This window comes from Lissotriton helveticus, chromosome 2_1, assembly GCF_964261635.1.
Source record: "Lissotriton helveticus chromosome 2_1, aLisHel1.1, whole genome shotgun sequence".
Classification (NCBI taxonomy): Eukaryota; Metazoa; Chordata; class Amphibia; order Caudata; family Salamandridae; genus Lissotriton; species Lissotriton helveticus.
Genome location: NC_136059.1, coordinates 32,690,349 through 32,709,835, shown reverse-complemented (window position 1 = coordinate 32,709,835; position 19,487 = coordinate 32,690,349). Strand labels below are relative to the sequence as shown.

The following is a 19,487-nucleotide window of genomic DNA, read 5'->3' as shown; positions in this document are numbered from 1 at the left end:
ACAGAACCCCGCGATGAAAACACACATGCTGGCATTTTTTCGTTACATTGACGACATACTTCTGATCTGGAGAGGTCCGAGAAGTCCTCTAGCAGAATGCATTATAGAATTGAATCAACACAACCACAGGATTAAATTCACTCATTAAATCAGCAATGATCGCATACATTTTGTGGATGTGGAAATCGTTAAAACACCTTCAGGTCTAGTAACATCGGTTTATAGGAAACCCACAGATGTGAACAACGCCTTGCACTTTTCAAGTGCACATCCTGTCTCACTGAAACAACATCTTCCGGTCTCACAACTCATGCGGATCAAGAGAATCACCTCTGATGAAAACACTTGCAGCACGGTAATGAACAAGCAGATGGAAAGATATAAAGCTAGAGGATATCCCTCTCAAACACTCATTCAAGCTGAACAAACTATTCTTTCTAAAAGAAGGGAAGAACTTTTGAAACCTACCAGTAAAAAAACTCAACAACGTGAAGTTTTTGTATTGAAATACTCAAGCCAATCTTCTCAAATAAAGAAAATCATCAGAAAACGCTGGGAGATCATTGAGCATGAAGCGGATTTTGTTAACATCTTTTGGGATGTACCACTATTCGCACACACAAGATCTAGGAATTTACGTGAATTACTAAAACATAAACATTTGGACACAAGACAGCAATTCAAAGGCATGAGAAAGTGCCACAATTGTGGCCAGTGCAGCAATGTTATAATAGGTGACACATTCATGCATCCACATGCCGGTAAATCAATAAAACTGTCACATACATCTAATTGTAACACAGAGTCAGTCATATACGCGATTAAATGCCCCTGCGGGCTAGTTTACGTAGGGAGGACAAGTCGGAACATAAAGACCCGGATAATCGAGCACAAGAGCAGAATTCGCAATCACAATACAACTTCCCCACTAGCAGTACATTGGCAAAAGACATGTCACACAATACCTCAGTTGCGGTTTACGGTTCTAGAACAGATGAGGACAGGGCCAGGCATAGACATTAACACCAGTTTAGCCAGAAGAGAAACTCACTGGATTAAAACCTTGGGGACCGTTACCCTCGGGGGACTAAACGATCATTATGAGATGATTTGCTTTCTATAAAATTGCTTAGATGGTTGTAATCTGTATAGGATTCACGTTTCAAGTAAAGAATTTGCACTCTGCCTTCCCTAGATTTGTCTCATTTCGATCTGTTTCCTTTCTCCCTTTGCTCCCTTTGATTTCATGTCACATTTTTACACTTGCGCTATTTTCGCTTTGATTGAGAGCATTGACATTATTAATACTATTGACATATCCGTAGCGCTGGGTACTTAGCCACTGTTCAAACCTTCTATAGACCTTCTCACAGAGATACACTCCGCACTAATTGTTTGGCACCTTTGTGATCTTTGTTATTCACGGCAATTAGAATCATACATATGCTAACGACAATGTTGGACTTATTGCGGTGAAACTGACAGATCACATAGCATGCAATTGTTTCGTAACCAATAAAGTTTTCTTGAAATAAGCTCGTCTACACTCTGCATAAATGAGCAGTCCCTTTAAATGCGCAAAGGCTATTTGGTAGACGCGGAGTTTGGATTTAGAGCGGAACAACACGGCGATAGAATTGTTGACAGAACGGCAGCTTTGCGTAGAAACTGGTGAGTTAAAACACCACTTTTTGCGGACACCTTATATCTTATAAACTTGGGTATCGAGTCTGACGATATTTCTTGGTTGTAGAGCGGTTTCACAGTACGAAGACGAGGGCAGCTTAGCAATGCTGGAGACAGCTGATATTGTCGTTACGCGAGGTGAGGAGTGGGTCCTTGGCGGGTTGCATCGAATTGCATACTCAGGTTAACGTCCTGCAAATAACATCACGCTCTTTTTAACTACAGGAGACGTGAAATTTTGAACACCTCCCAAACATCACCTGGTTGTTCTTCTATTTTGGAATACGGGTAAGGGAAATCCCTTAATAGCTGATAACGCGCATCTATATTATTCTCATTGCCCCTTACAGCCTGTCTCTTTGTTTCTTTAGACTGATTATTTGCCCAGCTGGGTAAGCATTTATACCAGATTTATGTCGCTTTATACACAAAGGTTGCGTGGTTTGATTCGTTCACGGGCACGTTCGCAGCAGCATGCTTACGGATGTTTACCTTGTGTTTATCATAACACGACTTCACATACCGTTATCACCTTTATATTGCACACTGTGCACAGTTGAATATTGACTTTCATCCACTGGCTACCACAGTTGTGTATTTCACTGGTCCACAGTTTAGTTTATATCGCTCGTAGGACAGAGCACAGCTTCTCTTTTTACATGTTCACACTTTTATACTTTCACTTTTGTTAGTAGAGTGCAAATTCTCCTAATATACCCTTGTAACCATGACCCTGTTGTGTTGTAGATTCCAACGGAGGACCATATTACCATTAGTTACTACAAGTATTGGACATTACAGCCATCCCCTGACGAAGGGTTCAAACACGAACCCGAAATGCATTGGGAGCGTCCTTTTTTGTGAAAATGTATATATTGTATATGGATGGCAACATTTTGAAATACAGTGAATAATGTAATAGTTGGAAATATTTTTTGAAGCAAGTAGCTTACAGACACATTGTTTTGTTAATGCTTTTGAACAATTTGCAATTATAAAATTTAATGAGAGAAAATTTCCACTAACAAAGTTTTATCATTGATCAAATCATTGTGGTCTAAATTGATTACACTGAACGAGACATTATTTGTCTAGAGCTGTGCACCATTTTAGGTTGAGGTGATCCCTCAGCCCTCCTTTTCAATTTTTTGTGAAGCATGTTTCTTGACTTTAAATTCCTTCATTTTAAACAAATGGTTTTGTTTTTCTGTTTTAAATATGGCACAGTGTCTACAGGCCACTGGGAGTAAGCTGCCACCTGTTAGTGAATGTGGCACTTGGAAATGGGAGAGTATGTAAATGAGGTGGCATATTTACAAACCCCGTGTGCCATGGGTGTGTCACTTTTTTTATTGCACCGGCGGCGCAGTGTGGTGCTCCATATTTACAAGGACACCTGAAGCCACCCTGCATGGCTTTTCGTGTCCTTGTAAATACGCCCCCTTTTCATGTAGCACTTTGCGTGAAAGGGGCGTTTCATGAGTATTGCTGTGGGTGTTCACGCGCAACACTCAGGGATTCCGATGCATTTCCAGATTTACAAGGTTTCGCAAACCTCGGAATGCATCAGAATCCTAGGAGCATGGAGGCGCAAAGAGGAAAGATACTTTTATTTCCCGTCCTTTTTCCCTCTTTCTATGCGTGCTGGGCTCTGAAGGATGCATAGAAAAAGGAACAAACTTCCTGGGATTATTTTAGTGCAGGAAGGTGCCCCTTCCTGCACAAAAACCATCATCCCAGCAACGCAGGCACCCTTGCACCGGGGTGCACCATGGTGCACGGGTGCCTGCGTTGGAGCATGGCAGCCAATCGTGTGCTGGCGCAGGGGAGAGTACAGGGATCCATCATAATGTTGCAAATATGACGCATCCCTGTGCTGTGAAAGTGACGCACCACAGCACAGCCGAATGGCTTGTGGCACCGCGTTGGGTTACTTTATCGTAAATAAGGCCCGTTGAGTCTTATGTAATGCATCTAAACATAAAGTTAACTCTTCCGGTAAATTTTCTCCCACTTCAAAGTGTCACCTGTACACACAGCAGGCATCTCGCTCCCAGTGGCTGGCAGACATGGCGTCATTTATATAAAAATACAGCCATTATTTGAGGTGGGAGACATTTTAAGTGCCGAAATGTATTATGTACATTTTTACAGAACATTTTGCTGCACTTTAAATTTCTCCCATTTACGAAAATAATTGTATGTTTGTGTTATACATGTAACGGTGTCACATGGCAAAGGGTATGTCCTGTGCCACAAGTACATACAACACAGGCTCTCAGTCACCCATACACATATATCCCATTCACACGCACACATGTTTCTACAGCCCCAAAGACCTCGCTCTCACTGGCACGCTGCAGTCCTGCCATTGTGGCCTGAGTCAAAATTGCACGAGTGGCCTTCGGCATCGCACAAGCAGTTTTCACTAGTCAGAGGTAGCTCTCAAGACCCCTGTTCTACACTCACTTCCCACCAGAGAGCCTGTCCAGGTGAAGACACTGTGTGGGGTGTCCGAAGCCACACGAGGTGCCCTCCCTGGATCAAAGGAACCGGGCCTGGGCCCGCAACCCGCCCGAGGCCTTCGCTCCACCATGGCGAACCCACTGCGGACCCCACAGTTACCAAGAATGAAAGGAGGGCCGGTGTGCGGGGCACCTCCCACGTCACTGACAGCCACTGTGCACTCGGGGGCAGATTTACAAGCCCCGTGCGCCACTTTTGCATCATTTTTAACATGGGAAAAGTGACGCAAAAGTGGCTCAATGGGCTTGTAAATCTGCCCCCAAGGGGCAGATTTACAAGCCCCTTGCACCACTTTTGCGTCACTTTTCCCATGTTAAAAATGTGACGTAAAAGGGGCGCAAGGGGCTTGTAAATCTGCCCCGAGGGGCAGATTTACAAGCCCCTTGCGCCCCTTGCACCACTTTTGCGTCATTTTTAACATGGGAAGTGACGAAAAAGTGGCTCAATGGGCTTGTAAATCTGCCCCTCAGTATTTTAGGCGCCTTCAAAAGCAGCGCTGTTCTTCCAAGCGCTTTAATCCCTGAGAATTGTTCGCTGATTACTAGTCACTAAGCACATGTGTTACATAAGTGTGTTTTATGTAATGCTCATTGTGCACTTTTATGGTCAGCCGAATAAAGATTTCACGATGAAGACCAGGATTAGTGAGTAGTAACAGTTTAGTGCCGACTTATCTTTGGTGCACAAGTGCATCAGAGCTCTGCTGATCACAACAGGAGTGTGAATGTGGAGTGGGTGTTGTGCTAGGATTGGCTTTGAGGGGTTTCCCACCACCCAAGGTTCCCCATTGCTTAAAAATCCCATTACTTAAAATTCACAATACTTAAAATTCCACGGTAATAACTTGGGGGGGGCTTGTAATGTGACATTTCAGGGCTTTAAGTGGAATAAAAAAGAGGAGGTGTCTGTAAAAGGGGCGTGGCTTAAAGAGGTGCACACCATTTCTGTGATTGCCATAGTGCGCCCCCTGACCAGTATTTTAATGACTGAGGCCAGTGCGCTGTGCAGAGAGGCCAAGGATTGGATGGGCGTGCATTCTGAACCCCTTTATGACCCACTGACAGGCGCTGTGAGATACTAGCCCCCCTTCAGCCCCCGCTCCAGACCCCTCATTCAGGACCAGCTGCAAACACCTGGAGGAGACGCTGTTCAAGGCGCGCACAATCAAGAGTAATGTGACCCAGGAAACAGAATACATGCGCGCAGCATGAGGGATGTATGACGTTACAATGCACACTTTTACAACGCATACCTTCACAATGCATTTTTTACAACGCAACATCCATTACAACGCATTCCATTACAACGCATGGCATTACAACGAAATTTTAAAAACTACATTTACAACGCATTCCATTACAACGCATAATACCTTTACAACGCATACCATTACAACACATAACATTACATTGCATATTTGGTAAGTATTGGATAGTGTAGGGGTAAAAATTACTCTTCTAACTCCAGGGGTGCAACAGTAGGGTAAGTGTTGGATAGTGTAGGGGTAAAAATTACTATTCTAACTCCAGGGGCTGCAACAGTAGGGTAAGTGTTGGATGGTAATGTTATGCGTTGTAATGACTGAGTTGTAATGACATGAATTGTAGTGGTGTGCGTTGTAGTGTCATGCGTTGAGATGGTTGCGTTGTAATTGCATGCGTTGTAATGGATGTTACATTGTAAAAGTTTCGTTGTAATGGTAGTGCGTTGTAAAAGTTGCGTTGTAAAGGTTGTTTCCCAGCATGAGGGAAACAGCGAACGCCCTAAGGAATATAGGATCAGTAGAAGTGAACTATAAACAGGAGTAAATAGCTGACAATGATTACCATGGCACCCTTTGTATTCATTCTTCAGAAATCGATCAGTGTTAATACCAGTACGGTTGAGGACATGACACTAGAACCTGATTGGCAACCACAACATCCATTTTTAATTAGTTACAGATCTGAGACCCGGAGGGACCCGGCCCACTTAAAGCCCAGGAAGCCCTCCTCTGAGTAGTAGTACTGTGGTGTGAGAGTGTTTCCTCCTTACCTGATGTGGCCTCCACATGGTGTGAAAGTGAAACTCTGGATGCAAGGGGAAGGCTGCAGGCCCCTGCCCTGAGGGAGGCGGCTAGAGGCAGTGAACAAGGCGCTAGGCTCTGCACCGCAGTGAGGCTCCATGTTGCTATGTTACATTATATTTGTAAGCACGATCAGCTCCTTTTTCCTTGCAATGCACTTGTGAGTGTGCACTAATCCCTCCTTTGTCCTTGCAGTGCCCTGTGATGTGCACCTGTGAGTGTCGACTTGTGAGTGTGCACTTGTGAGTGTGCACTGTCTAACGCCTCCTTTGTCCTTGCAGTGCACCTGTGAGTGTCGACTTGTGAGTGTGCACTTGTGAGTGTGCACTGTCTAACGCCTCCTTTGTCCTTGCAATGCCCTGTGACTATGCACTTGTGAGTTTTCACTTGTGAGTGTGCACTTTCTAATGCAGCAACCAACAGTTTTGTACAGAGTTCCCCAGGGGAGAATCAAGAAAAAACTTTTTTTCTTTTTTTCTCAGCCTCTCTTTTCTCTCACTCAAATAAAAAATGCACTTTCTAATGTCATAGCAAAAACAAACGGAGATACCCTTGAAATCCACTTGGGACAGGTTGAAATATTGAAAAATAGAAAAAGTCCCTCCACCAGACATACAATGTCACTCTTTAAATTTTTCTAATTAAAAACATAAACAGCCTATAGACTCAAGGAAAATACAAATCGAAATCAAATCTAAGTACGTCAGTAAAGCCAACAATAATTAAACAATTCAAAAGAAAACAAAAGTTACTTAAAAAACATAGATTTATTATAAAAAAAGAGAGGGATTAGCCTCCACAAATTAAAAACAATATACCGTTCATATACAGAAAAACCAAACAGTCGACGCAGCGTTTCGGTGATTTTATCGATGTGACACCTTCTTCAGGACGGTTTTCTATATAAAGAAAATATTTGAATTATTTACAGACTCTACAATATACTGACGTACATATATATACAATTTCTCATTCCAAGTTTATTACACTTAAATTCACATTTGTCTATATCTTAAAAAGTAAAACACTTTACAAATATTTACCTATGTCAAACAGACATTTTTTTGCAATACCTCCAGCACAAAAATCCATAACAAATAATAATTATATTCCTCAATCATGTTTTAAACAATCACTGTTCAAACAGGATCAATAACATTTCTACTCATTTCATAGAACTCCATTTGGCATAAATTCCTAAATATCCTCTTAAAAACATAAAACCACACACCTCTAGTCTTTGCATGGAGACTAGTAATCAATTTGATAGTTTAGAAAGCAACAATTTGGCTTTATGATTTGCACTGTTGCCGGTTTCTGGTGTTGTTGAATAAAACACCCTATCAAAAACATAAAGCCGCCATTTGTATCAACGTACCACCTTCCAATGCCTCCTTTGTTCTTGCAGTGATCTGTGATGTGCACTTGTGAGTTTGCACCTGTGAGTGTGCACTGTCTAATGCCCCCTTTGTCCTTGCAGTGTCCTGTGAGTGTCCTGTGAGTGTGCACTTGTGAGTGTGCATTTGTGAGAGCGCACTGTCTATCACCTCCTTTGTCCTTGCAGTGCCCTGTGAGTGTGAGCTTGTGAGTGTGCACTGTCTAACGCCTCCTTTGCCCTTGCAGTGCCCTGTGAGTGTGAACTTGTGAGTGTGCACTGTCTAACGCCTCCTTTGTCTTTGCAATGCCCTGAGATGTGCACTTGTGAGTGTGCACTGGCTAATGCCACCTTTGTCCATGCAGCGCCCTTTGACAGTGCACTTGTGAGTTTTCACTTGTGAGTGTGCACTATCCAATGCCTCCTTTGTCCTTGCAGTGCCCTTTGACAGTTCACTTGTGAGTTTTCACTTGTGAGTGTGCACTATCCAATGCCTCCTTTGTCCTTGCAGTGCCCTGTGACTATGCACTTGTGAGTTTGCACCTTTGAGTGTGCACTGTCTAATGCCTCCTTTGTCCTTGCAGTGTCCTGTGAGTGTGCACTTGTGAGTGTGCACTTGTGAGTGTGCACTGGCTAATGCCTCCTTTGTCCATGCAGTGCCCTTTGACAGTGCACTTGTGAGTTTTTACTTGTGAGTGTGCACTTTCCAATGCCTCCTTTGTCCTTGCAGTGCCCTGTGACTATGCACTTGTGAGTTTGCACCTTTGAGTGTGCACTGTCTAATGCCTCCTTTGTCCTTGCAGTGTCATGTGAGTGTGCACTTGTGAGTGTGCACTTGTGAGAGAGCACTGTCTATCACCTCTTTTGTCCTTGCAGTGCCCTGTGACTATGCACTTGTGAGTTTGCACCTTTGAGTGTGCACTGTCTAATGCCTCCTTTGTCCTTGCAGTGTCCTGTGAGTGTGCACTTGTGAGTGTGCACTTGTGAGAGAGCACTGTCTATCACCTCATTTGTACTTGCAGTGCCTTGTGAGTGTGAACTTGTGAGTGTGCACTGCCTAACGCCTCCTTTGTCTTTACAGTGCCCTGAGATGTGCACTTGTGAGTGTGCAGTTCTGAGTGAGCACTGCCTATCACCTCCTTTGTCCTTGCAGTGCACTTGTGAGTGTGCACTTGTGAGTAAGTAAGTAATACTTTATTGTACAGTTAATAAAAACCATTACAAAAAGACCAACATCAATAAAAATAAAAAAATAAAAAGTTAGGTTAAAAAAGATATTTGTAGCAGCCTAGGCAGTAGTTCTTGTAAAAGATTAAAAAGTTATAAAAAAATATTTAAGAGTAAATGGTTGTCCACCACTAGATCACTTCTGCGATTCCTCCGGGGTAATTTCTAGTGGATTAACCTTGCCCCCTTCCCTTTCCGGATGCGTTGCAGACCACATTCCTGATAGGAATGTGCACTTGTGAGTGTGCACTGTCTAATGCCTCTTTTGTCCTTGCAATGCCCTGTGACTATGCACTTGTGAGTGTGCACTAGTGAGTGTGCACTAACGCCTCATTTGTCCTTGCAGTGCCCTGTGACTGTGCACTTGTTAAGGTGCCCTTGTGAGTGTGCACTATTACCTCCTTTGTTCTTGCAGTGATCTGTGATGTGCACTTGTGAGCGTGCACTTGTGAGTGTGCACTTGTGAGTGTGCACTGTCTAACACCTCCCATGTTCTTGCAGTGCTCTGTGATGTGCACTTGTGAGTGTGCACTAGTGAGTGTGCACTAACGCCTCATTTGTCCTTGCAGTGCCCTGTGACTGTGCACTTGTTAAGGTGCCCTTGTGAGTGTGCACTATTACCTCCTTTGTTCTTGCAGTGATCTGTGATGTGCACTTGTGAGCGTGCACTTGTGAGTGTGCACTTGTGAGTGTGCACTGTCTAACACCTCCCATGTTCTTGCAGTGCTCTGTGATGTGCACTTGTGAGTGTGCACTAGTGAGTGTGCACTAATGCCTCTTTTGTCCTTGCAGTGCCCTGTGACTTCGACGGGAAGGAGTTCACCTTGGGGGAGTCCTGGCTGAGCTCTGACTGCCTGCTCTGCACCTGCCTGTACCCCATCGGCGTGGGATGCTGTGAAATGTAAGTGACCTGATTATACTGGGGGGGGGGGGGGGGGAGGGGCAGTATTAGAGAAGGACTCATCAACCTTCAATCTATCAATCTGGATTTGTATAGCGCCGCTCATCACCCCTGAGGGTATCCAGGCGCTGCAGGGCATGGAAGATTAGACAGCACAGGGGGCGGGACAAGAGACAGGAGACAGGAGAGGAGAGTGGCACAGAGGGGAGCACCAGCTCTTGTGAGGGTGAAGAACATGAAGACCACCGAGATGCAAAGGGAGGCCAAGAGCACACCGGGGCGTGAGAGAGAGCCAGGAATGCATCAGGTGCACCGGGAGTGTGATGGAGGCACGTGACAGAGGTGACAGCGCCACACAGAGGGGACAGCGCCACGCAGAGTGGACAGTGCCACACAGAGGGGACAGCGCCACACAGAGGAGACAGCGCCACACAGAGGGGACAGCGCCACACAGAGGGGACAGCGCCACACAGAGGGGACAGCGCCACACAGAGGAGACAGCGCCACACAGAGGGACAGCGCCACACAGAGTGGACAGTGCCACACAGAGGGGACAGCGCCACACAGAGGAGACAGCGCCACACAGAGGGGACAGCACCACACAGAGGTGACAGCGCCACACAGAGGGGACAGCGCCACACAAGGGGGACAGTGCCACACAGAGGAGACAGCGCCACACAGAGGGGACAGCGCCACACAGAGGTGACAGCGCCACACAGAGGGGACAGCGCCACACAGAGGGGACAGCGCCACACAGAGGTGACAGCGCCACACAGAGGGGACAGCGCCACACAAGGGGGACAGCGCCACACAGAGGGGACAGCGCCACACAGAGGGGACAGCGCCACACAGAGGGTACAGCGCCACACAGAGGGGACAGCGCCACACAGAGGGGACAGCGCCACACAGAGACAGCGCCACACAAAGGGAACAGTGCCACACAGAGGAGACAGCGCCACACAGAGGGGACAGCGCCACACAGGGGGGACAGTGCCACACAGAGGAGACAGCGCCACACAGAGGGGACAGGGCCACACAGAGGAGACAGCGCCACACAGAGGTGACAGTGCCACACAGAGGAGACAGCGCCACACAAGGAGGACCGCGCCACACAGAGGTGACAGCGCCACACAGAGGAGACAGCACCACACAGAGGTGACAGCGCCACACAGAGGAGACAGCGCCACACAGAGGGGACAGCGCCACACAGAGGAGACAGCACCACACAGAGGAGACAGCGCCACACAGAGAGGACAGCACCACACAGAGGGGACAGCGCCACACAGAGGAGACAGCGCCACACAGAGAGGACAGCACCACACAGAGGTGACAGCGCCACACAGAGGAGACAGCGCCACACAGAGGGGACAGCACCACACAGAGGAGACAGCACCACACAGAGGAGACAGTGCCACACAGAGAGGACAGCACCACACAGAGGAGACAGCACCACACAGAGGTGACAGCGCCACACAGAGGAGACAGCACCACACAGAGGTGACAGCGCCACACAGAGGTGACAGCACCACACAGAGGTGACAGCGCCACACAGAGGAGACAGCACCACACAGAGGAGACAGCACCACACAGAGGTGACAGCGCCACACAGAGGAGACAGCACCACAAAGAGGTGACAGTGCCACACAGAGGGGACAGCGCCACACAGAGGTGACAGCACCACACAGAGGAGACAGCACCACACAGAGGAGACAGTGCCACACAGAGAGGACAGCACCACACAGAGGAGACAGCACCACACAGAGGTGACAGCGCCACACAGAGGAGACAGCACCACACAGAGGTGACAGCGCCACACAGAGGTGACAGCACCACACAAAGGGGACAGCGCCACACAGAGGTGACAGCGCCACACAGAGGGGACAGCGCCACACAGAGACAGCGCCACACAGAGGAGACAGTGCCACACATTGTAGAAAATCAAGAGAGAGAGGAAGTGTTTATTGTGAGGGGTGAGTGGTCACTTAAGTGCAACAAACCAGCGCTAAAGATAGGGGCGATAAAGCTTAGCTCTAGGGGCATCAAACGGAGAACTAGGGTAAGAAATTGAGCTTTAGGGTGAAGAATAGGGCATTTGGGGGAAAAGGGGGCTGTAGGATGAAGAAACCGCGAATTATGGTGAAGAAACAGGGTATTAAGGTGAATAAGAGGGCGTTAGGGTGAAGCAACAGGGAGATAGGCTGAAGAAACAGGGCCCTAGGGTGAAGAAACTGGGTATTAGGGTGAAGAACCAGAGCCTTAGGGTGAAGAAAAAGAGCGTTAGGCTGTGTCAACAGAGGTGGCAGCAAGACCGGTGGTGGGGTAGCCCTCGTTCTCAGGGTGGGCTGGGAAATCTCCTGTAGAAAGATCGCGCATACAGGGCTCTCGGAGGCCATGTCTTTCTGCGTAAAAATCTCTTCCACTGTCTCAGTGGCCGGGGTCCTAGTACATAGACCTCCTATCACTCCGGCCTGTCATCGAGCAGATTTCTGCGATATAACAGCCTACCTCTCTTTCAAATACCTAACTTTACTATTCTAGGTGACTTTAACGTCCATGTGGACAGTGACATATGCGCGAAAGCCAACCAACTTGCAGATACGTTGAGCAGACTCAACTTTACACAACGCGTCATGGCCCCCACGCATGCTGCCGGCCACACACTCGATCTCATGTTTACTAATGACCCCAACATGATGGTTGAGGCTCCCCTACCACTTACGTGGTCGGACCATCTACTAATACCATTCAACTTTAAACCTGCTCACAGCAGCACTAGGCCTCAGCCCTGCCCTGAGAGCAGGAGAAACTGGAGCAAAGTCCAAGAGACAGTGTGACACCAGCACTCCCTACGGACCCCTCAAGTGGTCAGGGAATCCAGATGAAGACTCCCTTGGGCGGATCTTTCTAATCTCTGCCCCGTTTCGCTCCTTCCGTTTCTGAGTAAACTATTGTAGAAACATATCAACAATCATCTCTCCAACCAGGTCGAACTTACTGGATCCCTCCCAGTCCGGCTTGAGGCCCAAATACAGCACCGAATCAGCCCTGCTAGCGGTCACGGATAACATCAGGATGACCCTAGATAAGGGCCACTCTACGAGTCTGGTGCTGTTGGACCTGTCTGCCGCCTTCGACACAGTGCCACATCGGATATTGCTCAGAAGACTAAAGGAGATCGGACTACGAAATTCGGCCCTGCAGTGGATAATGAGCTTTCTATCTGCTCGCTCCCAGACCGTCAACTGAGGCCCGTACCGTTCGACCCCTATAGAACTGCCCACGGGAGTACCTCAGGGCCCATGTTTGAGCTCCACACTGTTTAACATCTATGTCGCTGAGGACACATGGGTTTATCCCCATATCCTATGCCGACGATACTCCGTTGCTCTTTCCATTTGACAAATGTATCCATCTGTACAGTTGGCCGTCTCCTCTGGTATGAGAGCTATTTCACACTGGATGTAGAGTAATTTCCTCCAGTGCAATGTGGGGAAAACAGAGATTCTGCTTTTTGGAGAAGCCCCTTCCTTATGGACGCCTGAATGGTGGCCGATCGACTTCGGTCTACATCCTACCCCCAAATCTACTGTTAAGAACTTAGGTATCCGTTAGGATCAAGCCCTTATTCTGAAAGAGCATGCTGCCCAGACAGCTGGCTCTTGTTTCCACACAATGGGCTTGCTGTTTTTCCTTTGCTCCCTGACTCAACCCAGAAAACTCTGACTCGGGCATTTGTATTAAGCCGTCTGGACTACTGTAACGGTCTGCTGATCTCTGCCAATGAGGCCTCACTCAGCAGACTGCAGGTAGCCCAGATCACGGCGGCACGACTGGTCCTCAATGCTCCCCCTAGGACTGCTTCCCGCCCTCTCCTCTTGCAACTTAATTGGTTTCCTCTCCGCCAACGGGTAAGATTTAAAATTTGCTGCATTGTCCATAAGGCGTTGCTTAATCTAGGTCCCATTTACCTCTCGGGATCCAAACATCTTCTTGTGGTCCCTGGAGTAAAGAAGGCTAGATTAGGAGGAAAGGCCCTCTCTCATCTTGACCCCCTCTATTGGAACAAACTCCCTACACCCCTGAGACAACGCACTGGTCATTTGCAATTTAGGAACCTACTCAAGACTACTCTTTTCTGTTCCTGATCAAGCTGTAGCTGCAACATACTCTCACGGTCTGTCCCAAGCGCAGAGATACCCCTTTGGGGGTCGATTCAGGTGCTATATAAGTAAGTAAGTAAATAAATAAATAAATAAAGATAGAGCAAGTTTTAATAGTTGGGTGGACAACGCCTTAGATGTAGTTGCCCCCCTTAGACTAGTCGTTTCCTCTAGGAAGAGGCCATTTGCCCCCTGGTTTTCCTCAGACCTTTGAGCTGAGAAGGGTTTATGTAAAACATTGGAGTGCACTTGGAGACAATCATATGACCCCGCAGCAATACTCTACTACAGAAAGGCCCTTAAAAATTTCCGTAAACTTAAGCGAAGTACCATGCGGGACTATTTCACCCACAAGATTAAATCAGTTGGAAATTCAGCAAAAACTTTTTTAAACTTGCTCAGTGCTTCACTAAGCCAGCAGCTCTTGATAGCACTGTGATTCCAGCCCATTCCCTCTGCACTGGATTGTCAAACTTTTTCTAGAACAAAATTCAATCTACCTACGCTACTCTCCCATCCAATTTGACTCTGCCCGATCATAATGCCATGCTGGACAGTTCGGAGCCTTGGACCGAATTCCACCCTCTTTCTCTTGAGGCTTCCTTAAAAAAACGATTAGAATGTAAATCAGGGTCACCGGGTGATCCCTGCCCGGCCCAGTTTTTTAATGTCCCTGCCCCCTGTTTTAATGCCCCCCTGAACCAAATTTGGAACTCTTCTTAGAGTTCAGGCATTTTTCCTGCAGCATGGAAATAGGCTTCCCTACTGTTTAAATTCAAGAAACCGGACGCCTACCCTGAGGAGTATAACAACTTCAGGCCCATCTCTGTTCTGCCTGCCCATCAAAAATCCTTGAACAGATAGTCCAGAGTCAACTATCCGAATTCTTGGAACCCAATAATAGATTCACGACTCCCAATCCGGCTTCAGAGCAGGCTATAGCACGGAGACTGCCGTCTTAGAAGTGTCAGAGAGTGCCCGTGAGACTATTGACCAGGGCAGCACAGCAATGCTTGTGCTGCTGGATCTCTCTGCAGCCTTCGACACTGTGGCCCGTCCGATTCTCCTGGAGAGATTGAAACAATTGGGAATTCAGGGTACAGCCCTTGCCTGGATCCGGTCCTTCCTAGAAAAAAAGACACAACGCATCTTCCTACTTACCTTCCTCTCTTCCCAGAAACCCCTTGTTTGTGGGGTTGCCCAGGGATCAGCATTAGGTCCCCTCCTTTTCAATATATACCTCTCCCCGGTGGCAGCCTTGGTCGAATCCCTGGGGGTGAAGGTGATCTCCTACGCTGACGATACTCAGCTTCTCTTTTTTCTTTTAAAGAATAATCGGAGGCTGCCTTTTTCAACTTTAGACGCTGTCTAAGTAACATCTCGGCTTGGATGACCAAAATTGTCTAAAGCTGAACTCGGAGAAAACCGAGGTGCTCTTCTTTAACCAACTGGCCTTTCCACCTTCTAAGCTCTGGTGGCCTCAAGAACTGAACCCCCCTCCTGAGCCAGTAGACTCGGTAAGAAACCTGGGTTTCAGATTTGATCATGATCTTTCTTGCAAGTCCCAGATCCAGCAAGTCTCCTCCTCCTGCTTCGGGAACCTTCCTCCGCTTCCTCCCGATGGACTGCAGGAGGACGGTGGTTCATGCCTTAATTACAGCTCATCTAGATTACGCTAATGGCCTTTACTTGATTCTCCCTGCATATCTGATTCGCAGACTGTAAATGATACAGAATGCTGCGGCTAGACTGATTTGCACGGTGCCTTACCGTCACTCCATCACTCCCCACCTGAAAAGCCTTCATTGGCTGCCCGTCATCAGGAGAATAGAATTCAAGGCGCTCACCCCGGCTTACGGAGCACCCAGGGGCGGAGGCCGGCCTACTTTTGAATTAGACTTCAGCCCTTACATCATGACCGGGCCTTGAGATCTAACCACCTGAAGCTCCTCACCACTCCCCGCTTTCGCAAGGCGAGGGTGGGCGGCAGAGCTTACGCGGTAAGGACCCCAAAACTGTGGAATGCCATGCCACTCCCACTCCGCCGGACTGAACCAGAATCTGCCTTCAGACAAGCCCTAAAACCTTGACTCTTTAACTGTCGGTAAGCTTTTGTGTGCCCTGTGTTTATCCGACTGCCTTAGTACCAGGACACCACTGTTGGACTTTGGCCCTTAGGGCAGGTTCACCCCTAGACTTTTTGCTTTTAAATGGTGACCTGGCAATGGGGATTTTTAGGATTCTGCGCACTTTCACTGTGTCCCAGTGGAAAGGGCGTGCGCACTCTGAGTGCATGTGCTGAGCTAGGCCTGCCCGCCCATAGGAATGCATGGGGAATGTATGTGTCCCTGGTAGTTCCTGATGCGTGGGGTGTACAGGCTTGAGTCTGGTATGTGTGAACTCGTGGGAGTGAATGCTGCGCAACGGTATGTGCGACTTGTATGTGTCTAGTGGGGAAGTGTCATTCCTAGACATGGCTGTACGTGTGCAGTGAGGGTGCTGAAGTGTGATTGGCTGGAGCTGGCTGGCATGCCAGGCTCCAGGAAGTCTGGATGGGTCTGCCCGGTGGTGAGTGGGAGATTAGCATGAGTGATGTGTGGGAGGAGTGTACCTGTGTCCTGGATGGGCTGGGTTTTCCCCACACAATGCTGGCTCCGCCCCCCTGTGGTGTGTCTAATGACCCTAACCCTGCCAGTGAATAGAGAGGGTGGTTGAGGTAAACAGGTTACTCAAGAACCAGCTGCGACTGGTTCCGCCCCCACCCTGCACCTTCAGACAAAGGAATGTACTGTATAAAAATGGGGCTGTGTCCCCACAGATGTTGTTCTCTGCCAGGATCCTGAGGGGGCTGTTGCTGCTGCTGGGCCAGAGGACCGCCACTTGGAGTGTCTCCCTGCCTGGAGACCCAGTGTTGGACAGGCCCCACGAAGGGCTCGCTCCCTCCCCGCATGACAGGGCCCAGACGCCGGCTCTCCGGGGGCTACCCGCAGAAGCAACCCGCAACCCGTCCCCTCCGGGACGCCTGCTCCCGGATATCTCTGTGTCACGGGCCCGGGCCCCCGTCAGCCCCATTGCCCGGCCCAGCCGCCATCTTGGACACTGCACCACGCGGCCGCGTGGCCTCAGCTCGACCCCAACCCTGGGCCCGGCCAGGCCCCGCCATCCCGGCACCACCATCCATCCAGGAGGTGAACGGACCACTTGGCAGGCTAATGGGAGAAAGAAGTGTCGATGGCTCTCCCCCGCCAGGTGCCGATCGCCCCCAGCCTCCCCGGGTACTGGCTCCACCCCCCTGCTGGGTGTCTGGACTCCCTCACCCCGGACCTCCCGACCTCCCAGTGCGAGGGTCCGGACATCAAAGGGCGCCAGACCTATAACGAGGCAGCCCCAGAGCAGGAAGGCAGTTGTATCCTGGAGTCGAGAGACACCGAGAAGAACTCATCCTTGACGGACTGCTGGCGCTGCCGCAGCCCTGCCTTGTGAACTATCGTCCTGCCTGCTGGCGCTGCCGCGGCCTTCTGCAACCTTCATCCTCGTGGGTCCTGCTGGCGCTGCCGCGGCCCGTTGTAACTTCCATCCTCGTTGGGACCTGCTGGCGCTGCAGCGGCCCGTTGCCACCTACGATCTCTTCGGGACCTGCTGGCGCTGCCGCGGTCCGACCCGTCCGACCACCGAGCTCGAGGATTGTGAGCTACCACCGTTTCACCTCAGTACCCGTAGGTACCAAGACTGTCCCGCTACCCCCTTTCCCTACTAGAGACTAGAATTGAGAGGATCATCGTGTCCTGATCTCCTTGTATCGTACTACCTTACTTCAAGAACTGCCTATAAAAGGTGTTACTCTGATCTTCGTGTGGTGTCCATCTGTGGGGGGGGAAGTTACTTGTCTGTACGATCGCTGGAGGCGGCCCTCACCGGAGGCCTCTCCCCTTGTGCTCGGCCGACCCTCCAGGTCCCCGTCTAACATTGGTGGCCAGCGGCGCGATCCGAACCAACGCGTAACCGTACAGAGAGTAACTCACCCTACGACTAATCCACAATGACGACCAGAGAGAGCGGATCTGCAGAGAAATTCCAGATGGAAAAACTGGAAGAGTACAACCACCGAGAGCTAAAACAATTTTGCATAGAACTAGGCATTGCCACCACCGGTCTGAGCACGAAAGAGGACTTCAAACACGCCCTAGAATCCTGGGCAGAGACAAATATCGCCGGACCCCGGGACCCCGAAGCCCCGGAGACAAACACCACTCTGACGGAGGAAAGGAGAACGGATCTCTCCCGGGAAGAGATCCGAGAACGAGAGAAAAATAGACTACACGAGTTAGAGTTGGCACGGCTCAAATAAGACGGAGAATTGAAACTGGCAGAACAAAAGATGAACTTAGAACACTTACGGCTCCAAGAAGAGCGAGAGGAAAAGCAGAGACAGAGAGAACTCGAAGAGAAAAGACTGGCATACGAACACGAGTGCAAGCTAGCGGAGATAGAAATGCGCAAACAGAACAAAGACCTAAGGGTGCCCGAGCAACCGCGCCCCCCAGGTACTACCGAACAGAAGGTCCACATCCCCAAGGATGTGGTCCGGGAATACTATCGGAACGACGACATACAGCAGTGGTTCAAGGCCTACGAGATCGCCATGACTGCCCACCGGATCGCTCGAAGTGACTGGGGAGCCGGTCTATGGGGCAGATTCGTCAATGAAGGCCGGGATGCCCTGCTGCAGCTTCCGGACCATCAAATGACGTCCTATGACCACATGAAGGCCGCCCTCCTCAGTCGATATGGGCTGACGCCCGAGATGTACCGCCAGAGGTTCCGCAACTGCACCCGGATCCCGGGTACAACCTGGATAGAATATGTGAACTATTTCAGCCGAGCCTTCGAGGGATGGATCAAGGGTAGCAACGTAACAACCTACGAACAGCTCTTCAACCTCATTGTGTGGGAGCACCTCTCCAACAACTGCTTCGTCGAGCTAAGGCAGCACCTCCTCGACAGTAAATTGACTGACCCACGGCAGCTCGCCGCCGAGGCTGACCGATGGGAGAGCACCCGAGTGACCCGGAGTGGGCCAAACGAGCGGAACAGAACCAACCAAGGTCATCATCGTCCCCGAGGAGGAGGAGGAGGACAGGGCCGGGGCAGAGACGCCGTCCCGGCCGCTCCCGCCAACAACACCCCGACCCCGGCCGGCCGGGGCAACCCCCCGATGCGCCCGGGGTTCCGAGCCAACGTTACGTGTCATCGATGCCAGCGAGTCGGCCACTATGCCAGTGACCCAACCTGCCCAAAGAACCAGATCCCCGGACCCCGCCAGGTGGCTGCCGCCGCCCTAGGAGAAGAGCAAGTCTCCGAAGAGCCTGAAGAGTATGAGCAGGAGCAGCCCGAGTGGGAACCTGCCGCCATGACCCTGGCCTACCTAGGGGGAAGAGACCTGATCCCGCGGGCTCCCCTACCAGCCAACACCAGGAAATACAGCCAGTGGGTGAACATAAATGGGCGTAAGGCCGAAGCCCTGCGTGACACAGGGGCCAGTGTGAC

At 49.5% G+C, this 19,487-nt stretch overlaps 1 protein-coding gene across 1 annotated transcript in view; it reads left to right on the top strand.

Annotated features, from left to right (window-relative positions):
- MSMP (microseminoprotein, prostate associated) overlaps positions 1 to 19,487 on the top strand; it is an 84,402-nt gene that overhangs the window by 43,518 nt on the left and 21,397 nt on the right. Inside the window, exon 2 of the mRNA XM_078677170.1 lies at positions 9,672 to 9,780. Within this exon, the coding sequence (XP_078533296.1) occupies positions 9,672 to 9,780 (109 nt within the window). The remainder of the gene's footprint in view (positions 1 to 9,671; positions 9,781 to 19,487) is intronic.